Here is a 23949-nt window from a genome sequence, read left to right as displayed (position 1 = left end):
CACGAATAAATTCAATCACGTCTCCAATGCCACTGTAGTTCTTCCTTCTAAAGATACCAAGTTCTCTCAGTAGCCGTTTTAGCTGACGCAGTGAAAATACAACTCCATGTACAATTGCAAGTATCCTGACAATGTCTTGGTACAATAAACCGATATAAAAGTATACCTTAATTGCCTGATGAACATCATCTGTGATCATTTTCTTTAGTCGTTTCTCAACTCCTGCTTATACCTATTAAAAGAATAAATCGGAAGTATATTATGGAAAGAAACAAATCTGGTCAAATGTTGAGGATTTTGGTATTCGGTTTCTTAAGGTGCAGCATTACGTTATGACGGATTATCCTGACTTCCACAAGGCCTCAATGACAATGTGACTGATTGTTTGGAATGAATAAATAATATAATTCGTGAAAACTCACCAAACATCTTTTGACCTACCTTACTATAGAAGTGGTAAGTGAAACTTGGAGGAACTCGAGAGCTTGCTTGAAAAGAAATAAATTGTGTTTGATGAATGGATTTCGTCTGAATTATACTTCATTTTCTATTAATTTAATGCATTCATATAGGGGGCGCTGTAGCTGCCATTGTTGAACATTCGCGAGCCCACGTGCGTGGAGAGAAGAGTAAGCAGACGAAAGGTAGCTTCATTTTTTTGTGTTAAATAGGGAGACATTTCATTCAAAATTTGTGCCCAGTGTTTTTTTCAATGCATGAGAGATTACTGCTAGTTTTAGCATTTCACTGCTTCTGTTCAGTATTTTTTCACCTCGAATCTGAACGAGCAAGTTCGAACTAGGCTAAGTTGAACATGCTATAGTCCCGTCCGTGCAACATACCATAACGTGGCGCACTTTGATTTTCGCCCGCTGCTTCACTTGGACAAGCTTTTATAGCTCCATGGTTAGAATAATTTTTTACCTCAATTCTTCAAATTTCACAATATCTGAAATTTCATTTTCATCACAACCTTTTAGACGTCACTCGTAGCCCAGGTTGGACGTCGTCTACCGGTACATTGCATTGTGACTAACGCCCAACAATGCGCAATTTTTCTCAACTCTTTTTTCTCACATTTTTACCAGGCGAAGACAGCTCAAATGTTGTTCACAGGTGCCTAGTATTCCAAAGTGTGGAGTTTTGCAAAATTTCCTGCAAAATACATTGTCTGCGGGTGTATTCCGTTATTTCAACACAGCATTTATGGACTTTGGGATACAAGGCACTTATGAACGACATTTGAGCTGCCCTCGCCAGGTAAAAATGTGAGGAAAAACTTTGGAAAAATTTTGCATCATGGGAGGAGTTTTATTCCCTGGACGTCTGTCCAGCCTGGGCCAACATCACTGAGTCTTGATTCTTCTCTATGAAGGCTGGGGGCGCTGTCGAAAACCGAATTTTTCACTTCCGGGGGTTATGTTGTCAAGGATAGGAAGGAAAGTTTTTGTGCGACCTTGACTGCATACAGCTGGCTAGCCGTGGCACTTGGCATCTACCCCAAGGGGGAACAGGCCACATTCGTTAAAAGCTGGATGACTCCATCTGTAGCATTTTGTGCGTGAAGCTCCGGTGAGTATCTCTTGATAGTTTGGTAAGATATAGGCCTAATGCAACAACTTCAACCCCGAGAAAAGTCCTCAATATTTTTGCAGTCCCTCACTTCTTTGTGAGCTGCACCATGTGCACGGCTGGGCTAGGCTAGTCTTTTTGTAGAAACCATCCTAGGCTTAGGTCTAGTACCACTCGGCAACATAAATTAATAAATTGTTGAATTAATTGTATTAGCCTCCCTATTATAGGGCCTACATCACTCTACTGATGTTATCTTGAAGAGGATGTCGTAAGAAATATTTTGATATAAATTTGGATTCCATTGGACTCTGCAAAGCAAAGAAAAATCTATTTGAAGTGGGGATGTTTTGAGATGTGTTTTGTACACGTGTAATGCAGGGCAAACTGTGATTATTTTGTACACAAAAGTGAGTGTAGACTTTAACTGAAAGCTTAACATTTATGTTTTTGTAAAATCTTTGTTCTTATTTGTGCCTTATTTCAATGAATCAAATGCAGGCTTTACTTCAAATTTCAAAAAAATTGAGAATGGAACTGCATGCAAAAAGACTATTTAAGAAAAACGAGTTTCCAAATAAACAGCGCTCTCACTCATGTAGTCATTCCCCTACCAATAATAAACCTTTTGTTGTTTTGCAATGCATTATGGGTTTGGATGACAAGCAAGCAATACATTTTATGCACAACCCTATGAGTGAAGTGTACATGCCTGCAAAACAATCTGTTACCATTTTATTTCATACTCCAGTTCAAGTCATCCTCTTCTCACAGTGTTGCATTACAGATTTGGGATGAAGATAGTCACAAACCTTGAAGTATCACATGGCAGAAAAGAAAAATTCAGGGAATCCCTTCAATAATACTATCTGGTCATAGACCACGCCTTGACTGAGATCGTGAGTACTATTGCCCAATCAAAATCATGACTTGTAAGTTGTAGCTCATTCATCCTGTATTGACCAATCACGTTATTTTCAGCCTAGAATGATTTGTGCCCTTAAAAAAGACAATTAAGGGTGATTTTTCCTCTCACAAATATTTGAAAATTTATTTAATTTTTTTACAAAGTGCAATAAAGAGCGTGTTGCTGTTGGCCTTGGGAGAAACTGACTTTTTTTTTTTTTAGATAATAACAACTCAAATTTATAAATGTAGTTTTTATCTCCCTACTTACAGAACTTGCAGAATGGTGCCGATGTGTAACACAATCATGGCATCATCTTTAATGGAGGATGATATTCCAGGTGCAAAGTTTGAAACGACCCTTTGTCAGCAACAGTGCTGCAGCTAAAGAGATGGTTGGCATGCAGAAGAGGCGCTTCAACTTCTGGAGTTAAATCAGAACTTGTACAGAGGTAAGTTACGTGAATCTTTTCATAGCAAATATTGTAAAAATTTGGGGGGGGTCTGATTTCTTGTACAGGTAACTGATACTGATATCTAACCATTAATCATGCTAATGGCAAATAGTGAAATAACCTTTCTGAAATGACTTCTGTGGGGACATAATGAAGACTACTGAACTTTTGAAAGATGTTGGATATCTTTGTTGAGCCATTATAATTTTAAGTGACACCAATAATGACGCGGTATGTACCTGTTACTACTACAAATTACTTTGCTGTAGCCAGGACTTTGTTATAAAGAGTAGAAAAACAAAGAATAAATAAGAATTCAAGAAAGTGGGATTCTCAAAATCCTTTATAAGTAACAGTATTTTGTTATAACAATGGTGTTTATGAGAGTCAAGTTTGAAGCAAACAGGATTTTCTGTCATGCCATAAAATTCATGGCTAGGTGCCAGTATAGACAGAATTGTTTCAGATCCTTTAAGTCAACCTCATAAAGGAAACGCTGAAATCAAGTGTCCATTATCAAATTTAACAGAGGCAGACCTTGTAATTCAGCGCGGTTCATCCTTTCCACTTCAGAGAGACTCAACAGGGAAGTTAAAGCTTAACCATCAGCATGTGTATTATTACCAAGTACAGTGCCAGCTTGCAGTAACAAAGAGAGAATGGTGTGATTTTATCATGTACATAGAAACACCCAAGGGAAAAGATATTCCTGTTGAGCGTATCTGGTTTGACCAACAAGCATGGGAAACATTGTCTTTCCTAAACTGAAGGAATTTTACATAGGATATGTTGTGCCAGAGATTCTGACAAGGCGAATCAAACTTGGCTTCCCCGTTTCCAGAACTTTTTCATTATGAAAATGCTAGAAACACAAGCAAAAGAAGTGAAGAGTAGGTATTTTGTTGGATTTACGTGGTACATGGAAATAACCGTTTCCCTGCAGTTACATAAAGTTCTTGGATTTGCCAGAGCACTTTTAGGTTCAAATAAGTTCAAATTTTATGTGAAATTTCCAAAGAATGCTTACATTTATAAATCATATTTATTGCCATTTTTCTGCAGATGTAGTAATGTGACATCTTTCCCCAGACTGTGTGGTGCAATAACATTGAAGAAAATTGTTTTGACTTTAATTAATTGATCAGTTGAACATTTAATGAAATAGCAGATGAACGTGCAGGTGTGTAGAAAGGCAATTCCTATAAGACATTAAGTGTAATTATAGTACATAGACATGTCAGTTTCAACACATGGGTACATATTTTATAAAGAAACAAAAATGAAATGCCTGTCTTATGATATTGACAGTAACTTGTTAGATGTTATCTTCAATAACAGTATTTATTATCAACACAGTATTTATTGCCACCTGTCTTAACCCCTTGACGACGGGAATTGCTTCCCAAAAGCCGACTCCAAGAATTCCAGCCTCGCTTGGCCACGAAGGCCACCATGTGGGATGTGGAATTTTCAGAGATTTGTTCTAGTGCACCGCATTATTAGGGAACACTCGGCTGAATTTGTGCCAACTTCAGGATGCTGTCGTTTTGGGCTAGTAAATTTAATTACACCAAAATTGTTGACAGAGGTGATCAGGAACATGTTACGAAGGTTATAATATCATTGTTTAACTGAATGAATTTAAATGTTTTTAGCAAAGAGATTTGGCAGTGAGGCATGAGGAAAATGAAGGAAAGGTTGAAGAGCGGCACGCTGGAGGACTCAACTATACTAGGGCCAGTCTAGTGGACTATGGGTACCTCCGTATCCTTGGCTTTATTCCTAAACTGGAAACAAGTGCAGGAAGGCTTAAACATTGGGAAAAAGCTCCCTGGCCATGAACAGCTGAGCAACATACACACATTTTTCAATTGCCTTTTTGATTAATTCACCCAGCAGTTTATCATGTTAATTCATTTGCCCAAACTGAAATTCTCTGACCATCATGCCTGTTGGCAAATTGTTTACAATTTTGTCATGTCGACACCCTTCTACAGTGATTTGCTCAAGATCTTTACTGGTGATGAACACATTACAACTCCAGGCACCAGCAGTTGTGGTGATCTCAGAGAATGTTAATTAATGCACACCGCATTTTTATAAAACTGCATGTGCTCAATTCAATGTACAGGTATGCTTTTGTTGTTATGGTCATGTGAAGTTCAAGACCACATACTTGTATGCGCTGGCCCCTTGTATCAAGTGTGGTAGTGGAGAAGTTTAAATTTGGGGCTGATCTAGCTGTCTTGGAAAAATGAGCACTGCCCAAGAATGGAATATTTGATATGAATTTACAAAATTACATTAAACATTACATTAATTTAATTACATTAATTAAAAGTCAAAATGACCACAAAGAAAGACTGTAAAATGCCTCAAGGTTAAGCTTGTGAAAAAACCTTCGCAGAGATACCGGAAAATATATTGCAGGTGATTCCACACGCCCCCCCAAGCTTTTTTTATGGTTTAACTTGTAGTTATAGTTCATAGTGCTTGGTTTTCTAGCTTGTTTAATTCTTCAGATTACATCATTTTTTGGGGGGTGTTGATCATAGTTTTGGTTTTGATATCTAGAAATGGTGTCTGAGTCCTTACTAATTTTGCTCTCTGCAACTTTTCCCTCGAAGATTCTTCATTTAGTTGGAGTTTCTCTCCCCTCGTCAAGTGCCATTTTTGCAGGTTACATTTGCCAATTGAACATACTTCTTCTGCACACAGGCACGCATTGATGCTGGATTCCACCTGTGCACATAATGTGCAGCTGGGTAACGAACATCCATCTCATTCAGGTAAGAGATGACTGGATGATTGAGGTACATGTACGTAAGTCTAGACATGACATAATGCTCATGCATACATACTTGACACCTGCTAACCCTTCTGAGTTAAATGGGGTGGCAAGCGAGAATCTTGTCATTGTGTGTGGGGGAGGGGGAAAATAACCTTTCCCCACCCTTCTTGGGTCAGGAAGATCAGGCATAAATTGAATACCTTTACATATTTAAACTAAAGTTCCAGTTGCCTCTTGGTGCAGCCAGTCAAAAACTGTATGGTTCTGTGTTAGTAAGCCAGTTGCAAGTTAAATTTGAATAAAATCAGGTATACTGAGTTATGTGATTGTGCATAAATGTAACAATTTGAATTCCGCAGACTAAAGACACTTACTCTACCTCATGATTCGGAGCAAACTTTTGCATTGCAACCACCATCTCTGGAATAGACTGGTTCCTTTGTGCCTTTCTTATCCATCTTAATCCTAACCCTGCCAGATGCACTGGCCATGTAAAGAAAATGGGAGCTAGTCCCATTGAACAATACCTCTGTTGGATCTTGTGGTGACTGGCAACCACAGACTTCCAGGCTGTTTGGCCCTTGGGGAGAGTTGACCTGTTGAATCTTGTTACACTTGGCAGACAAGCCACTTTGACAAATGATGCAGTTTGATGTGTCTGGCGGGGTTTCTATCTAAACAATATTGTGCTTGTTTTAATTATGCTTTGGAATCATTCATGTTAATTAACAGACATGGGTCTTTCTATTTCTCCAGCCCAATTTTCCATTTTTCATTATGAGGGCACTTGTTGGCAAGTGGATAGAAGCAGAGGTGGCAATGAGAGTGGAAGGAACATGTGCTGTCTGTCCAGGAGAAGTCTACCTTCTGCAGTGACTGTAAGTTGTCTTTTCAAGCATTAAGGATGACGTTGATACTGTAAATTCTCCCCTCAGGATTGCATGCAATTTGTCTTTTCAGCTGTTTAAACATGATGCGGGAGAGATAAATATAGTCATTAAGGGGCTAGCAAGTTACTGTCACGTTTGCAGTGATTCCTTGATGGTTTTGCATTTTTGCCATGCCTTGAATACTCAACTTTCTGTTCTTCATGGACATCAGTTTATGGAGGCTGTGGAGACCATCAAAGAGCAGTTCTGACAGTAAGATTTGAAACTTTGCATGATGGAGACTAGGCTGAGAGAAGGTTTGTAGGTACACCACATGGAATCAATCTCTTCTTTGGAGGGGGAACTCCTCAGGGGAGACAACCGGAGCTTCCTGGTGGAAACATCAAGTTCACACTCACAAGTTCTCAGAACCACCGTTCTTATAGGAGAAATTGATTCGACAAATGGTGTTCCAACAAACCTTCTCTCTGCCAGAACCACCGTTCTTATAGAAGAGATTGATTCTACACATGGCGTACCTGCAAACCTTCTCTGTCAGAACCACCGTTCTTATACCAGACTCAAAGAACACCAAGCCCATGGCAGGAAGGGAGAGTATGAGAAGTCAGCGATAGTCAAGCATTTCCACTCTGAAGACCACCGCATCAACTGGGACCAAGCCCATCTCATCACCAGCATCGAGCACTGGTACCCAAGATGCATCAGAGAAACCTTGGAGATCCTCAAGCAAGACACCATTCCCCAAGACATCGGCTTCTCCATCAGTGACATCCAGCAACACCTGCTGACCTCCCAGTCCAATGGGTCCTCTATACCCTAGGACACCCGCCTATGGGTCTCCTATACCCCCCGGCCACCTCACCCCACCCCAACCACTGCCCAACTGACACGCCTCACTGACCAGCTGGACCCCTTCCGCATGATGGTGCCCAGCTGGCTCCACCACTAGCATCCTCGTCACATTCCACTGCATCCTGTCACCTTATATAAACAGCTTCCTCATCAGCATCTCTTCAGTCTCCTGACGACGGACTGAGCACACAGCCTGAAACGTTGAGTATACTCCCGATTAGGCTTTTCAGAACCACACATACTCATAAGAGATACATTCCTTCGCATGGTGCTGCCGCAAACCTTTCCACTTATTGCTGTCTTTCACAAATAACATCCTGAAATTCCATCAAAAGCTATAATCCAACATCATAAAAGAAAACTTGGCAAAACGTAGACACAGAAAAGCCAAAACACATCAAATTAATTCCTTCTTGAAAAGTGAAGAGAAAATTCAAATCCTTGTTGAAAATGTTGCTTTATAAAGCAGTGATCTTGACAACATGAGGGATAACAAACTATACGTCATTTTCTATGGAGAAAGGCAAACATACACAATAATGCCGGATTGTGGGCTTTCCTGGTAGCTCTTAAATTTGTCAACTGTAGCTATTACGAGGCCCAGTAAAATCAGTGTCACGGCAGCCAAATGCAATGTTACTCTTACCCAAACCAATCTTCCGGTCACACTTAGTGTGATTGAAACCAGTGGAGGGTGGACGTGAGGATACGTTCCTCGTCATCACGAATCAAATCTACAGTTATAGTAGACAACAATAACTATAGATTTGTTTTGCTGTTGATAGTTACGAATCTACAGTTTGCTGTTTTCGTAAGTTACGAATCTACAGTTAGATTTCCAAGTAAAATTTTCATCCAGGTTACACCCAAAAATTTTGAACTTTTAACCTGCATCAACCTCAAATTGTTGAAGATGAAATGAGCATTTTGTCTATACTTAAATTGTAATTGAACAAAATATTATGTTATGTGATTTTAGGGCATTAATACACGGTTTGTTTGCTAAAAGCCACTCATTTAGTTCCAAATTAAGGTTTTGGATTGCTTCATTTCCATTATTGTGCGTATACCACAAACTTGTATCATCGGCAAATAAACAAAATGTTGTACTGTTTGAGGTACTGCATATGTCGTTGATGTAACTTAGAAATAGCAATGGACCTAACACAGAACCTGGTGGTACCCCACATGTGATGGCTGGACTGCTGGAATTAACAGATTTAAATGACATGGACTGCTCTCTGTTGTAGAGATAACTTCAGATAATTCCAGAGCTGTACTATGGATACCGTAATGCTCTAATTTTGTAATTAAAATATTATGATTGACAGTGTCAAAAGCTTGTGATAAGTCTAAAAATACACCAATGGAGAAATTCTGTTTGTCAATTGCACTACATTCATGTAATTTACTAACAATACACAATATTGCCGATTTAGTAGAGCACTTTTGTCTGAATCCGAATTGTCATTCAGAAAGAATGTCATGTTTATTGATGAAAGATATTAATCTCTGAGATTTAAGCTTTTCAAACAATTTCGAAAATGTAGATAGGACAGAAATAGGTCTATAGTTGGTTACATTGTGCTTACAACCATTTTTGTAAATTGGTTTTACCTTGGCTATTTTTAGACAATCAGGAAACACTCCAGCTGTTAGACACTTGTTAAAGATATCAACCAGGTGCTTCGCAAGTGCGTTCCTTGCCTGCTTGATGACAAAGGTACTTAGATCATCCCAACCAGGGGCCTTCCCAGAAGGAAATTTGCTTATACATGTGGATTGGGTTTTCAGTCTGCATTTCATCTGTATTACTCTTGTATTTTATGAAATGATTGATAGCAAACATGACTTTAAGGTTCAAAGAACTTGCTTCGAAGTTTCATTTGAGCTAGGAAACGGGTGGAATGTCCCAAAGTTGCTTTGTCTTGAACTCATACCTTTCACCTCATATTTCCTATGCTTTGTCAATACAGAGTACAAGATGTCCCATAGGTCTACCTTGATGGAGCTGATCCAATTCACCTCTCCAACAACCACCCTTCCCTTTTGTGACCACCCAGATGTTAACCTCTGTGACATCAAGGAACTCCATCCAAAGTCAGTTAAGTCAAGCCCCAGGTAAGCTTGTCTTTCCTTTATTTTTGGCCCAATATTGTTTTAACTTGTGAAAAAGAAAGAGACAAATTACTATGATCAAAGTGACTGGAATTAATTTATTTTTATCATTCCTTGGGCATTCACTCTAATTTCATTTCCTCAAATCTTGCATTTTGTGACCTTTGCCACTCAGGACAATGTGAAACACAACCACTCCATGAACGCCTCAGACTGGGGTTATTCATTTTCCCTGTTCAATTTTTGCTTGTAAGTTTTTATGCGAGGTGCCAGCATTGATAAAAATTAACTGCTGATACATGTCGGTGCATGGTCACTAAAACGAGCGAGATTGGATGGTTTACCTTTGAATGGGCAGGGGAAGCCCTGCGCTCGATCACATCTTTCTCCTCACCGGTCTTCTAGCAGCAGGTGCAGTTTGTACATATATGTGGGAATTTGTAGTATCCTGCCTGAGAGAGCACCGCCATTCTTCTTCAGCTTTACCTGGGCTTCCTTAACAACTATATAGCTTGTGCTTAAACTCAAATGTGCATGCCTTATCAATCGAATTCCTCAGTTTGCTAGGGCCATTCAGACTTCAGTGACATTGTTGCAAGCAGGGTTCAATTGCCGTACACGCCATTTTATGATGATGGGTTTGGGGCCCATTGGAGTGGGAAGACTTTCATGCAGACCTGTGGGAATACCTCAGTGCAATACTTTTAAGAAGATGGTCACCGGTTTGTTACACTTGCAAAATCTTGTGGAAACACTGACACACATGTGGATTAGTGTTTTATGGTGTCACGACTGAACAATAATAATAATGGGGGATATACGAGAAATGGGAATTAGCAAACAGATAGACAGGTCCCTTGGTTAAACACCCAACTATACACAAGTGTGAGGGCATTTTCAAGAGATAACTGGCCGTGCGTTGGTGGTAGACAGCCTTTAAGTGCTTAATGGTGTTACGCACAGTGGTTCTTAGCATGAGCTGACACTGAGAAATACAAAGGATTGGATTAGCTTTGGTCGCAAATGCTCTGGCCAAGACGCCATTTAGTATAGTTTGATTAACCACTACCCTACCCTCCAGTCAGAGTTACTGGGGGAAAATGGGGGAAATTGGACGATGGGATATCTTGAGCCTTAATTGGTAATACTAGGCTCAAGTGTATGATTGTTCTATTCAGCAAATGTTAATGTCCAAGTGTTGAATGTTTTGTCATGTTCACAGCACTGATGCCTGACTGTAGTGTGACATGACTCGTCTACCTCTCTGCCTGCAGTACTAGTGAATGTCCTGTCGCTGACACCATGCAGCACCTGTTGGAATCACAACACATCACTGAAATGCGGTGACATTTTCACTTTTACTTACCGGCGTAAGTGGGTTAAACTTTGCGGGAGGGAGGAGCACTTTGGATGTCCTCACTTTTCAGAGGGGAACACTCAGTGGGGTTTGGTCAAAGTTAACACAGACCAAGACCAAGATTGACTATCACACACCCCTTTTTTCTCTCTCGTTATCTGGGGGGGGCTTGTAGTAACGCCTCCGTTCTTGGTGTCTAATTTACTTTGCTACTCCATTCACCTGAAGTATATGAAGTGGCCTGTGGGTTGTCAAAAGACCCTTTCTGCACTAACCCTAGCTTGCTTTCATCTCAAGCACTCTACTGGGGACAAGGAGCAAAAACGAGTCTTGAGTCAGGGAATATCAGATTCTTGGAGGTCAACCTCTGCACTGTCTCATGTTTTGTGATTTTATTTTTCACAGGCCTTGTCTGCTTGCGCCGCCGTGTTGTACATGTACAGACATTGTTTTGGTGTGATTGATGGATCTGTGTGATTGTTCCATCCTGCTGTGCTATCAGTTGATTGATCCTATATAAAAATCTGTTGATCCTATTGATATCACTAATAATACTATGAAATTCTGATCTTTTCTGTCCAATTCAGGGATATGGAAAACTTTCCAAAGGGGCATTGAAGTCTGAGATTTCATATGCAGATCAGTCCATTGACTGGATGTTCCAAACCATCCGTCATTCAGGTGATGTTACTTATACTATTTTTAACCAAAGTTGTCACTCCAACTTGTCCTGAGTAATTAGTTATTAAATAGTAGTTATTAAATTAACATCTCCCCAATGCAAAAATACATCTTGAAAATAGTTCGCGGTACCCGCTGCTTCATTTGACTCGGACCGGCCAGCCGACCCCGGCAAGCTCGGTGGTCGAGTGGTTAAGACATCTGCACTAGTAAGCAGGAGGTCGTGGGTTCGAGTCCCACCCGAGTAAGCTTGTGAGGTTTTTTCGCAAGCTCTCAGACAAGCACTGAGCATACAGTGCTTATTAATATACGTTGGGTAAGGGCAAAACCTGTTATATATAATTGTCCTAAGTATACCTACCTTAGCCTAGCTTTTAACCATTCGGAAGTGAGACATGTATTTCATATGTTAAACTGGTTGTCAAAGTTTATTGAGAGAAAACCAGAGATAGACTGACATGTTTCAGTCAGAGTAGAAGATAAGCTCAATCTCTCACTGGTAGAGTTGTATTTAAATATTATTGGCACATTTTTCCAGTTGTTTTACTGCAAAATGTTTTATTCCACATTCATCTTCCCAAACCGGTGTTCACTGTTGTTGCCTTTCGTGGTTCCGTTTTCTTATTTCAAGTTATCGTGAATCTCTGACTAGAAAAGTGATCATCTATCTTACATTTCTGTTAGTACTGCAGTAAAGAGCCCCATCCATTACACTTTCATTACCAGCTTAAATTAAGGCAAACAATGAGGAAGTATCTCTTTCATGGATTCAGGTGGACCTGAGCATCAAACCTTCCAGGCCTTCGTAACCAATCCTAGCTTTCTTTAGTCTCAGCAACTTGAACCAGCTGATGGACGTGAGAGTATAATCATCAGAGCTCTAATCTCGGCAATGGTTGGACTGACTTCAGCCTCAAACCATCCACACTTGAGTGACCAGTCCAAGTGAATTTGAGCCTCAAACAATCTTGCTTGAGTGACCAACCCTAGCTGTAGTCTCAGCAACATGAACCAGCAGGTGGACTTGAGCCTCGAACCATCCAGGATTGAGTGACCAACCCTAGCTCTAGTCTCAGCAACATGAACAATGAGGCGGACTTGAGCCTCAGACCATCCAGGCATGATCTGAGTGACCAGTTCTAGCTTTTGAGTCTCTTACAAGACTTGAGTGAGTTTAAGCATCAAACCATCTAGGCTTGAGTGACCAATCCTAGCTCTGATCTCAGCATAATGAACCAGCAGGTTGGAATGAGCCTCAAACCCTCTTGGCTTGAGTCCTGACTAGGACTGACCAGTCCTTCCGGTAGTTCTTGAACCTTTTATGAGACTTGAGTGAATTTGAACCTTAGACCATCCAGGCTTCAATAACAAACCCTAGCTCTAGTTTCAGAAACGGCTGGACTTCAACCTCAGACCATTCAGGCTTGAGTGATTAACCCTGGGTCTACTCCCAGCAATATGAACCAGCAGGTGGATTTGAGCCTCAAACCTTCCAGGATGGAAAGACCAATCCTTGGCTTGGTCTCATCAACATGAACAAACAGGTTGACTTGTGCCTTAAACCATCCAGTCTTGATTGATCAATCGTGGCTCATGAGACTTTACAGGACGTAAATGAACTTGAGCGTGAAACCATTCAGGTTGAGGGGCCAATCCTAGCTTTAGTTGGAGCAAAATGAACAAGGAAGTGACCTTTAGCCTCAAACCATACAGGATTGAGTGACAAATCTTGCTCTGGTCTCAATAACATGACCCAGCTGATGGACCTGAGCTTAATACCATCCAGGCCAGAGTGGCCAACCCTAGCTCTTGAACCTCAAACCGGGCTTGGCTAAGCCATATCTTCAAACTATCCAGTCTTTAGTGATCAATCCTTGCTCTGGTCTCAGCAATATGACTCGGCTGGTGGGTTTGAGCCTCAAACCAACAAGGCTTGAGTGACCAATCCTAGCTTTCGTTATAGTAAAATGAATAAGCAGGTGGAGTTGAGCCTCAAACTATCCAGGATTGAGGGACCAATCCTAGCTCTAGTCTCAACAGCATGAACCATTAGGAGGATATGAGCCTCAAACCATCTAGGATTTAGTGATCAATCCTAGTTTTAGTCTCAGCAATTTGAACAAGCAGGTGGATTTGAGCTGCAAACTATCCAGGATCAAGTGACCAATCCTTGCTCTAGCCTCAGCACTGTGAAGAACAGGTGGACTTAAGCCTCAAACGATCAAAAGATCATAAGTCTTAAGTCCCTAACCAGGCTTGCATTTGAAGCAAGATATGGGACGGAGAGAACCCCCTCCTCCCGCCTTTGTGTTGGTCATTGTGAAGAGTGGGCGATGCGAGGGGGGTTGGTTTAGCCGTGGTAGTTGTAGTAGTCCCCAGCCTACTGTCAAGTTCCGTGCGTTATCGTTTCACCAAACATAAACCCTAGCCAAACTTAAGAGATAATACACCACAGAACTATAGTACCAGAGCACCTCCGGGCCTATGCCATCTTGTTACAAATGTATAAAATTCACTCGCATAAAGTACTGCTTGAACGCATACACACATGTTCATAACAGTATGCGTGTACACTTATATGTATCACTCAAGGCCATGCCATGCACATCATTACATGTACTACACGTGGGCTATCGAGGCCCCATTTCCATGACAACACTAACCAAATTTATGCCTTAAAAAAATCACCACTTTTAGTTCTCAGCTGTCCCCAAATATACCATTAAACCGGTCTATGATAATGTGCTGTAAAAGTGAGGTACTTAAGAACCAACAAATATCTCTTTAGGTTACAAAATGAAGAAGTGAAAATACAAGTGGCTTCTCAAGGACCTTGGCTGCATGGATGGCCTTTCTAGCCCGAATGTTCGGAGATGCAGCTGGTGGTGATACAGATAGCTCCCTATGTCACCGTCATTGTTGGGGCTTCCCTGCCTGAGTTGGTGCTCAGTGGGAACCAGCCATTTCACCCAAACATCAGAAAGAACGGGTCTACGCCTGTTGTGGAGTGTTTCAAATTGTTGTATGCATACACAAGGGCTTGAAGGTAATCTGGCCACTTCCGCTTCTTCTATTCAGATAGAGCCGCCAGCATGTTGTGCATGGTCCTATTGTACCGTTCGCATTGGCCATTGCCTGCAGGATGATAGGGCGTCGTGTGACTACGCTGTATCCCATATAATTGGCACAGGTGAGAAAACGATCTGGGATTCAAAATTCTGCCTGCGATCTGAATGAAGGCGAAGGGGGCTTTGGCCACAGTGAGGGCCTTCTGGTCTTTTGTAGGTATCGGCCACACAAACTTTGTGAATGCATCAGTTACAACTAATACATTCTCTATCCCACTGGTTGAGGGCTCCAAGATGGTAAAGTCCATGGCCAAGACTTCCATAGGTGCCGTTGCTGATAGTGTCCCCAAAGGAGGACGGGTCTTCCGGGTAGGAGCCTTTGCAATGGCACAACGCTTGCACTTTGCGCACCATTCTTTAGTCGCCTTCTCCATGTTATGCCAATAAAACCGGTCCCACAACAACTGAAAGGTTCTCTTTGCTCCAAAATGGCCATTGTGATCATAAAAAGGGAAGCAGAAGCTGGGAAATAACTTGATGCATAGATGGGCAGACTACCCTCCTTTGCAACAGCTCATCGTACACTGACAATCTCTTCCAGTCCTGAAGGAGGACTAAGGCCAGCTTACTGAAATTTGCACGCTCCCCTCTGGCAGGTTATACCCCTCTTCTGATGAATTCAATCACCCTTCCCAGAACCAGGTCCTCTTTCTGAAGGCTGACAATTTCCTCAGTGGAGCGCCGTGGCAGGCAAGAGATTCCACCAATCCGGCAGACATCTATGCTATCATGAAGCTGCAAGAGAACAGTGGTCCCAGAGGAATGGTGTTCTAGACAAGCATTTACAGTTGAACTGCTCACCCTGGGGGGCACAGGTGCCATTGTCTACCTTATCCTCTGGGGTGGCAGGGGAATCCTTCAAGGCAGCAGTGGAGCTGCCAAACTCAGCTTGCCTTGAGAGAAAATAAGGGACCTGGTTTGACTTCCCCAGCCGGTACACTAGTTTGTAGTTGAAAGAACTCAACTGCAAGACCTACCTCATCTCTGCACAGCCTAAGTTTGCTTTGTCTAGAAACAGGAGCGGATGATGGTCTGTGACGATAGAGAACTTCTGCCCCATCAGGTAGTCATTGAAGACCTCCATTGTGGCCCATTTTATGGCCAGCAGCTCTAGTTTGAATGTACTGTAATGTCCACTCCATTCTGCAGGTCGCAGCGCTCTGGACATGTGTGCTATGACCTGTTCCTTTCCATCCTCATTCAACTGAAGCCACACAGCCCCCAAGCCAGTAGCAATCGCATCTGTCTCTACCCTGAATGGTTGTGAAAAGTCTGCATATGACAAGGTTGGCGCATTGGTCACGTGGTCGATCAGGGCCTTAAAGGCTGCTCCAGCAGGCTTTCCAAAGTCAACCCTACGGTTCGGTTGCTTGGACTTCCCTCTGCCCTTTCCATCACACTTCAGGAGGTTGAAGAGAGGTCCTGCGATGGCTGCATAACCTCGAATGAACCGTCTGAAGAAGCCAGTAAAACCCAGGAAAGCCCATATTTCTCTCACAGTGGTTGGTTGAGGCCATTGTCGAAGCACTTGGATCTTTTCCGGGTCAACGGCGACCCCATCACCAGACACAAGGTGGCCAAGGTAGCAAACTTGAGACTGCAGCAAATGACATTTGGTACGCTAAAGCTTCAGCCCATGACCTCCAAGCCTGGTAAACACTCGATCAAGGTGCATCATATGGGAGTCAAAGTCTCGAGAGTAAACAAGGCATCCCTGCAGGAGACGCTGAAACGTAGCCGGTGCATTTGTAAGCCCAAATGGCATTTGCAAGTACTCGTAGAGGCCAAAAGGCACCACAAATACTGTCTTCCCAATGTCTGAAGGGTTCATGGCTACCTGGTAATACCCACTGGTAAGGTCAAGTACCGTGACCAATTTTGCTCCCCCCAGAGCCTGGAGTGACTCTTCAATTCTTGGGAGAGAAAAGGAATCACGGTACGTCACCCTATTCATCTGCCTGTAATCCACACACAGTCGGATCCCACCGTCTCTCTTCTGTACAATGACCACAGGAGACGCCCAAGGGCTCGTGCTTTCTCGGATGATATTCTTCTCTAGCAGGTCATGGATGTGTTCACGCACCATTTGGTATTGTGAAGGTGGGAGTGGGCGATGCCGCTGACTTAATGGGTGCGTGTCCCCAATGTCAATACAGTGAGTAACAGTGTTTGCGTATCCCAGGTCTTTCTCATGCTTTGAAAACACTTCCTGATGCTTGTCTGGCAGGGCCTCCATCCTTCGCTTCTGATCAGGTGTCAGTTGAGAACTGACCTCCACGCAGATAGGCACCGATGCCGTTTGACATGACGGTGTCCAGGTTCTCTGCTTCGACCAGGCTCTGTGCGTGTTCGTCAACTTTTCTACCAAGGTGTAGCGTTCCCAGTACAGAAGCTTTGGGTATGACGACGTCAACATTACTCTCGTTATACAGGGTGGTACAAAATCGCCCCGACTCTACCCTGACAAAACACGGTGGGACAGTTATCCCTGAAGGTGGGCCTCCACATTCTGGGGGTTCCAAAATGGCATCACAAGAACCCCTCCCTGGGTAGATACCTCCTGTACCCTCGACAACAACCTCTTGACGGGCAGATACTACGATGGTCTGACCTCCAAGATATGCTCGTCCAACCATTCCTCCTCCAGAACCAAACTTCACTGTCTTCTCCATCAACTGAAGCACTTTCAACTTCTTGGTGTGGCCAAGGGATCTTGGTGAGGCACTCACCGGACAAAGAATTCACAAACTGGTCCCAGCACTGTTGCAAAACATTCATTCTGAGAATGCCGGGTACTCCTTCTCTTCCTAACTTCATGGGTGATTTCTCTTCCAACACCAGCACCACACGAGACTGGATGGTTTGGCCTAAGACTTGTATATTTGTTTCAAAATATCCCACATATGGGATAGCATTTCCATTGGCTGAGACAAGAGAGAAGAATTCGGGAATTGGCTTCAGACGGAAGCCCTTAGGCTCAAGGTATGCCTCCCCAACAGCTCTTGCTAAAAAGTGTCGATCTATGGAAGGTGAGCCCTTTACTCCTACCTCCGCGGTATGGCCTTCTACATGAAATCACGGACTTCTCCATCCTTGCCATCAAATACAGTGATCTTCCAGTCTGGGGCCATCACGAAGGGAGCCTGTGGTCTGGACAGTAGTTTTGCAAGTTCTGCCTCAAGTCCTTGTAGTGAACCAGCTTCAGTGATACCCTTCGCATCTTCTGGGTAAAGCACTGTATACGTGCGTTCACCCCAACCGTCTGGTGGTGGCTTCACTACATCAGCATGAGCAGGGACAACTATTTTCTCCTCTCCCTCAACATACAACAAACCAGTAGCCGAAGGGTGGTGTGAACATAGGGTGGCAAGCAACAGGGGTCCACCCTCTCCACCTAAGGGGTAACGCTGTATTGACTTATGAACTTTAATCCTTGTGTACGCCATACTACAAGAAATATGTATACATATACAACAACTCAAATTCTGGCTATATCGCAAGAGTTGGATCCCTATGTCAGAAATACACATAACCACATGGGAGCAAACAAATTTGAAAAAAAAAAATGAAATAATTCACGGTAGATTCATACTTTTTGTCAACAATGAACTATTACCAATTAAAATATCAATTATGGTAGTCCGAAGTTATGTACCTGGACTTAATTAAAGCTCCAACTTCTATTGAAAGTACTATATACTCAGCACTTAAGGCAAGGATGAGAAAAAACACACAATCGACTGGAACGTGTGGTCAACTATCACTTGGCAAATGACGGTTTTCCAAGGCAATTTAGAATTACAGCTCAACTTCCGGTCAAAAATACCATTTACACTTAATACATTTGACAACTGTAAAACTTTAATGCCAGTAATTTAGCACTGATACACTTACTTAGCTTTTGATTATAAACACTCTGCTTTTCCAGAAAACTAAAGTACACAATCCAAATCAGCAAAGTTAAGTGCAAATTTACATACTTTTTGACACTTTCTGACAATTAACTAGCGATCAACCATACACCAAAAATTGCAACACTCCTGTATTCTTCCGGGCATCCCAACTCCCCATCATCCCAGCTCCCTATCATCCCTACTCCCCATCATCCCAACTCCCCATCATCCCAACTCCCCATCATCCCCACTCCCCATCATCCCAACTCCCCATCATCCCAACTCCCCATCATCCCAACTCCCCATCATCCCAACTCCCCATCATCCCAACTCCCCATCATCCCAACTCCCCATCATCCCCACTCCCCATCATCCCAACTCCCCGTCATCCCAACTCCCCATCATCCCAACTCCCCATCATCCCAACTCCCCGTCATCCCAACTCCCCATCATCCCAACTCCCCATCATCCCAACTCCCCATCATCCCAACTCCCCATCATCCCAACTCCCCATCATCCCAACTCCCCATCATCCCAACTCCCCATCATCCCAACTCCCCGTCATCCCAACTCCCCGTCATCCCAACTCCCTATCATCCCCACTCCCCATCATCCCAACTCCCCATCATCCCAACTCCCCGTCATCCCAACTCCCCGTCATCCCAACTCCCCATCATCCCAACTCCCCATCATCCCAACTCCCCGTCATCCCAACTCCCTATCATCCCCACTCCCCATCATCCCAACTCCCCATCATCCCAACTCCCCATCATCCCAACTCCCCATCATCCCAACTCCCCGTCATCCCAACTCCCCATCATCCCAACTCCCCATCATCCCAACTCCCCGTCATCCCAACTCCCCATCATCCCAACTCCCCATCATCCCAACTCCCCATCATCCCAACTCCCCATCATCCCAACTCCCCATCATCCCAACTCCCCATCATCCCAACTCCCCATCATCCCAACTCCCCGTCATCCCAACTCCCCGTCATCCCAACTCCCCGTCATCCCAACTCCCCGTCATCCCAACTCCCCGTCATCCCAACTCCCCGTCATCCCAACTCCCCGTCATCCCAACTCCCCGTCATCCCAACTCCCTGTCATCCCAACTCCCCCTCATCCCAACTCCCTATCATCCCAACTCCCCATCATCCCCACTCCCCATCATCCCAACTCCCCATTATCCCAACTCCCCGTCATCCCAACTCCCCGTCATCCCAACTCCCCGTCATCCCAACTCCCCATCATCCCAACTCCCCATCATCCCAACTCCCCATCATCCCAACTCCCCATCATCCCAACTCCCCATCATCCCAACTCCCCATCATCCCAACTCCCCATCATCCCAACTCCCTATCATCCCAACTCCCCATCATCCCAACTCCCCATCATCCCAACTCCCCATCATCCCAACTCCCCATCATCCCAACTACCCATCATTCCAACTACCTATCATCCTGCCGACTACACTTAGGGATTAAACAAACAATTAAGCAACAATGGGGAACCAAATGGGGCATCTCTACAATTGTTTAATCGGAATCTCAGGAATTCTTTACAGACTTCTAGGGGGATATGTTAGGTAACATGATAATCTACAGTGTGTATAGGGACTGGACAGGTAAGGGGGGTACCCCTCCGTCCCATATCTTGCCTGGTATACAGGTTTGAGTCAACTTGAGACTTAAACTATTCAGGATTGAGTGACCAATCCATCTCTACTCTCAGCAATATAAATCAACAGATGGACTTGAGCCTCAAACCATCCAGGCTTGAGTGACCCGTCCTAGTTCTTGAGCCTCTTACCAGGCTTGAGTTTAACTCGAGCCTCACACCATCCAGGTTTGAGCGACCAATCCTAGCTCTGGCTTTAGCAACAAAAGAAGCAGGTGGACTTGATCTACCGGTAGCCTGACACCATCCAGGATTGAGAGACTAATCCTAATTCTAGCCTCAGTATAAATATCATGCATGGTAGTCACACACGGCAGGGTTCAGGATAAATTTGAAGATTTTTGTTTGAGCCATGTGTCGTGTTTCTGGAGTTATTTACAAACATCAAACGTATCCAATTGCTGTAGATTTTACCAAACTTGTTATTCACTTCTTTCTTTCAGTGCTGCAATTACAGTGGTCTGCCATCTTGAAGAATCAGTTTTCTTGATGATGTGTGGGTAAGTAGTGATAGATTCTTTCACTTTTGAGTTCAGAGAAATGAGTAACACTGAATTCGCAAGCAAAGAAAATCTTTTGAAATTTGGCAATTGAAAACTAATTATTTATCCCTGGAATAGCTGTTTTTTTTTCCAGACAATTTCATAGAACATTTTTTGCAGACCATTTCATCCCCACTCCCCATTTGGAACTCAGCTTTCCTCTGCCCAATCTTTTTTAGACCTGACATGCGTATAGACACACTCATTATCAGCACAGAGGGGAAGTGTCAATTCCATCTGATGTATGGCCTTTTTGTTCCTGTCATTTGAGGGCTACGTTTGTGTTGGCTTACATGCATATCAGTAGGGAAAGTTGGCATTTTGGCCAATGAGCTCTCTTGACAAAGCAGGTGCAGCACAAGAAAGGAATATATCTGATTTTCACCAAATTGGGATCAAAATGACTGGAAGATATTACTAGAAAATTTCCTGAAGGCTTGATGTGTAAAACTACACTGTGAAGAGATTGGAACATAGGGAGGGGCAGATTCTAATTCCTCCCCTGACTCTGTTAGGGTTCAGAAAAATAAAATCAAACCTCAGTCTTGAGAACACAGTTAATACAACATTCTACTTTAATATAACAAGGGAATTTTGAGGTCCCCATGCTTTGTTCTCTATTGGTATCTCTCCTGATAATACAAGGTAATCAGTAAAGTCCCAAGGACCTCTTATTAAAAATGCATAGCTGTGATGTATTTTTCTTAAAAAAAGTTTCTTCAACTGTGTATCTTCTTTAATTGTACAAAAACCCCTCTACAATCCTATTTTATCAAATGTATTGAAAACAACCTGTTTTTAAATAGTTCAAACTATTCGTGCTTTCCTGGACAACTGAGGGAGCTGTTGCTTGAAGTCATCTACGGGACACATGTGTTTATACATGTAGGTGCTTCAAATTGTGAATGCAGAGTTTACTCACTGAAAACATTTCTGAGGGAGGTATTCATGCTTTCTTGTTGCTACGCACGTAAACAACAATAAATCAATATAGAAGTGAAAACTGAGTCAAGTAAAATCTACAAACTGCAGGATTTGTGTACAAAGCAATTGAGGCATCACAGTTTTGCTCATTAACATGGAGATATTCATCATTTGCATAAAAACCTAAAAAGGTTGTAAAATACCCTTGGAAATTGTGAAATTAAACTTGAAAAGACAATTAACTGATGCAAAAAGGTGCATTTTGAAGGTTGGTATTAAAAGGAATTGATTGCAGCTACCCTGTAGTGAGGTTGGAGTGTAAAAAACTTAACTGCAAAAACTACAGCACTTTCTTGAAAAAATTTAAGCTATTCCTTAATCTTGTCTGTCAGTTTTCTCAGTCTAATGTAATAACATTGGATATTTAGCCGTTGTTGGCAAAGTTTACTAAACAATATTTTGCCGGACACATACACAGTAACTTTTTTCCCCACCATAAAAAATCGTCCTTTGACTGGGTCTTCTTTCACAAAATCATTGCGACGTCTCATAAATTCGGTTTTCTTGCCCTAAAAAATCCTCCAGAGCCACAAATATTAACATGAAAATGTTACACTCTGTTTTTTTTTTAAACCCAAAACATTGTTCATTTTCTTGGATGAAAAAGGACGACACCTTTGGATTGAACTCAGCCAGCTGGGGGCATAGGTTGTGATTTTAGATGTGCACGCTATTCACCAGACTGCCAAATATAGTTTGAATTTTGTGATAATCTGATGATCTTTACTGGCTTGATTACGTAGGACAGAGGGCGCTGTCTACTTGTAGTCTGCTAAATACTGTTAGTTAAATTTGGCAATGACTAAACATCCACTGTCCTACATGAAGTCAATGTATGTAACGTCTTGAAACACTCTCTCTTTTTTTCTTGTTCCTGTAGGCTGAAGTGGTTCCTGTCTGCCGTGTTATTTGCCGTGGCTTCAATTGACAAACCTTGACAGCACAAACCAGATGCTACAATGCTTAAAGATTAGATTTGCAGAAAAAATGTGTACAGACTATCTTCTGATGGTAAACATGGTTTAAGGCTTTTTGTCTTGTTTGGGACAGTTTTAGGCTTTCTGGAATAGGGAATACGAGTAGATGTTTAAGTTAACGTTGAACATGCACAACTTCATTTTACACAACAAATCCATATTTTTAGAACTGCTTTTCAGGGTGTATTTTAGTCTATAGAAAAAGAAATCAAGCATGTTTTAAGTTACTTTTGCTAGAAAAAAAGTCACATCTGAGTAAATAAAAATTACAAAGCATTAGACAAAGTGTTCACTCAAGTGGAGACATTTCAAAATGTCCATCATACGTACTGTTCATGATTGCACAAAGTAATCACTATTGTTCGTTTTTTAAGCTGTGAAATAGGACTCATAAATTCTTGAGAAATCTGGAGAAAGTAACTGATGTACCATTTTTACTGCTTTTCATTTTTTCCTGAATTTTTGAGATTTTTTGCATAATTTTCGTCAGATTGTAGGAACTTCTTATTCAAAATAAGCAAGTACTTGTATTGCCCATCATGTTCCTTGAACGTATATAGCAAGATAGACTTAGAGGCTTACTACCAAACTTTCTAATGGCCCAAAAAAGTTAAAAATTCAGACGCCCTGAAATTTCAGTCTTTGCAGAATCTCAATCTCTGATGTTCCACCAACAGTTGAATTTTTTGTGACAAACATAACTTTACATGTACATATGGATATTTCGAGAAAAAAAAATGAAGCTTGCAAATATATTGTGGACCTACAACATACTGAAGTATATGCATGGTCTGAATATTTTGTCTATTCTGGCTTTTGGCATATTCAAATTTCTGCTTTTGTTATTTATATACATGCAGATAAGTTGTGCCCTTTGACCTTTTTTGAAATTGCGCAATCCTAACCTTTAAATATAAGTTCCGAAATCTTATCTATCAAGAGGCCTGTGGCCTGGTGGTTAGCTTGCTGGCTGCCAGGCCAGGGGACCCCGGTTCAAATCCCGGGGTCCCTGGAAAAGGAGGTTTTTTTTTTTTTTTTTTTTTTTACTAAGTTTTTTGGCAAAATTGTGCATGCCCTCCTGGAATTGAACCCAGGTCCTTGTGCATAGCAGTTAGTGTCCTTAA

General features: G+C 42.2%; 1 protein-coding gene across 5 annotated transcripts; it reads left to right on the top strand.

Moving 5' to 3' along the window:
• The first annotated feature begins 598 nt into the window (after positions 1-598).
• On the top strand, positions 599-23443 carry LOC110982577 (uncharacterized). 5 transcript variants are annotated; one of them, XM_087137098.1, is made up of 12 exons: positions 599-644; positions 1376-2471; positions 2752-5722; positions 6481-6602; positions 7153-7666; positions 9443-9587; positions 10807-10954; positions 11529-11622; positions 12396-12790; positions 20766-20822; positions 21671-21749; positions 22729-23443. In XM_087137098.1, the coding sequence occupies exons 3-5, from the start codon at positions 5662-5664 to the stop codon at positions 7432-7434; spliced, it is 465 nt and encodes a 154-aa protein (XP_086993224.1). In that variant the 5' UTR covers positions 599-644; positions 1376-2471; positions 2752-5661; the 3' UTR covers positions 7435-7666; positions 9443-9587; positions 10807-10954; positions 11529-11622; positions 12396-12790; positions 20766-20822; positions 21671-21749; positions 22729-23443. The 5 variants fall into 5 exon arrangements, with proteins under 5 accessions (XP_086993224.1, XP_086993220.1, XP_086993222.1 ...); XM_087137094.1 differs by lacking the exons at positions 599-644; positions 1376-2471; positions 2752-5722; positions 6481-6602 and having other exon boundaries at positions 6609-7666; XM_087137096.1 differs by lacking the exons at positions 599-644; positions 1376-2471; positions 2752-5722; positions 6481-6602; positions 12396-12790 and having other exon boundaries at positions 6609-7666.
• The last annotated feature ends 506 nt before the right edge of the window (positions 23444-23949 follow it).

The sequence above is a fragment of the Acanthaster planci genome, linkage group LG05 (assembly GCF_054643075.1).
Source record: "Acanthaster planci isolate LZ-2023a linkage group LG05, COTS_SCS, whole genome shotgun sequence".
In the NCBI taxonomy this organism is placed as follows: Eukaryota; Metazoa; Echinodermata; class Asteroidea; order Valvatida; family Acanthasteridae; genus Acanthaster; species Acanthaster planci.
This window is presented reverse-complemented; position numbering and strand designations above follow the sequence as displayed.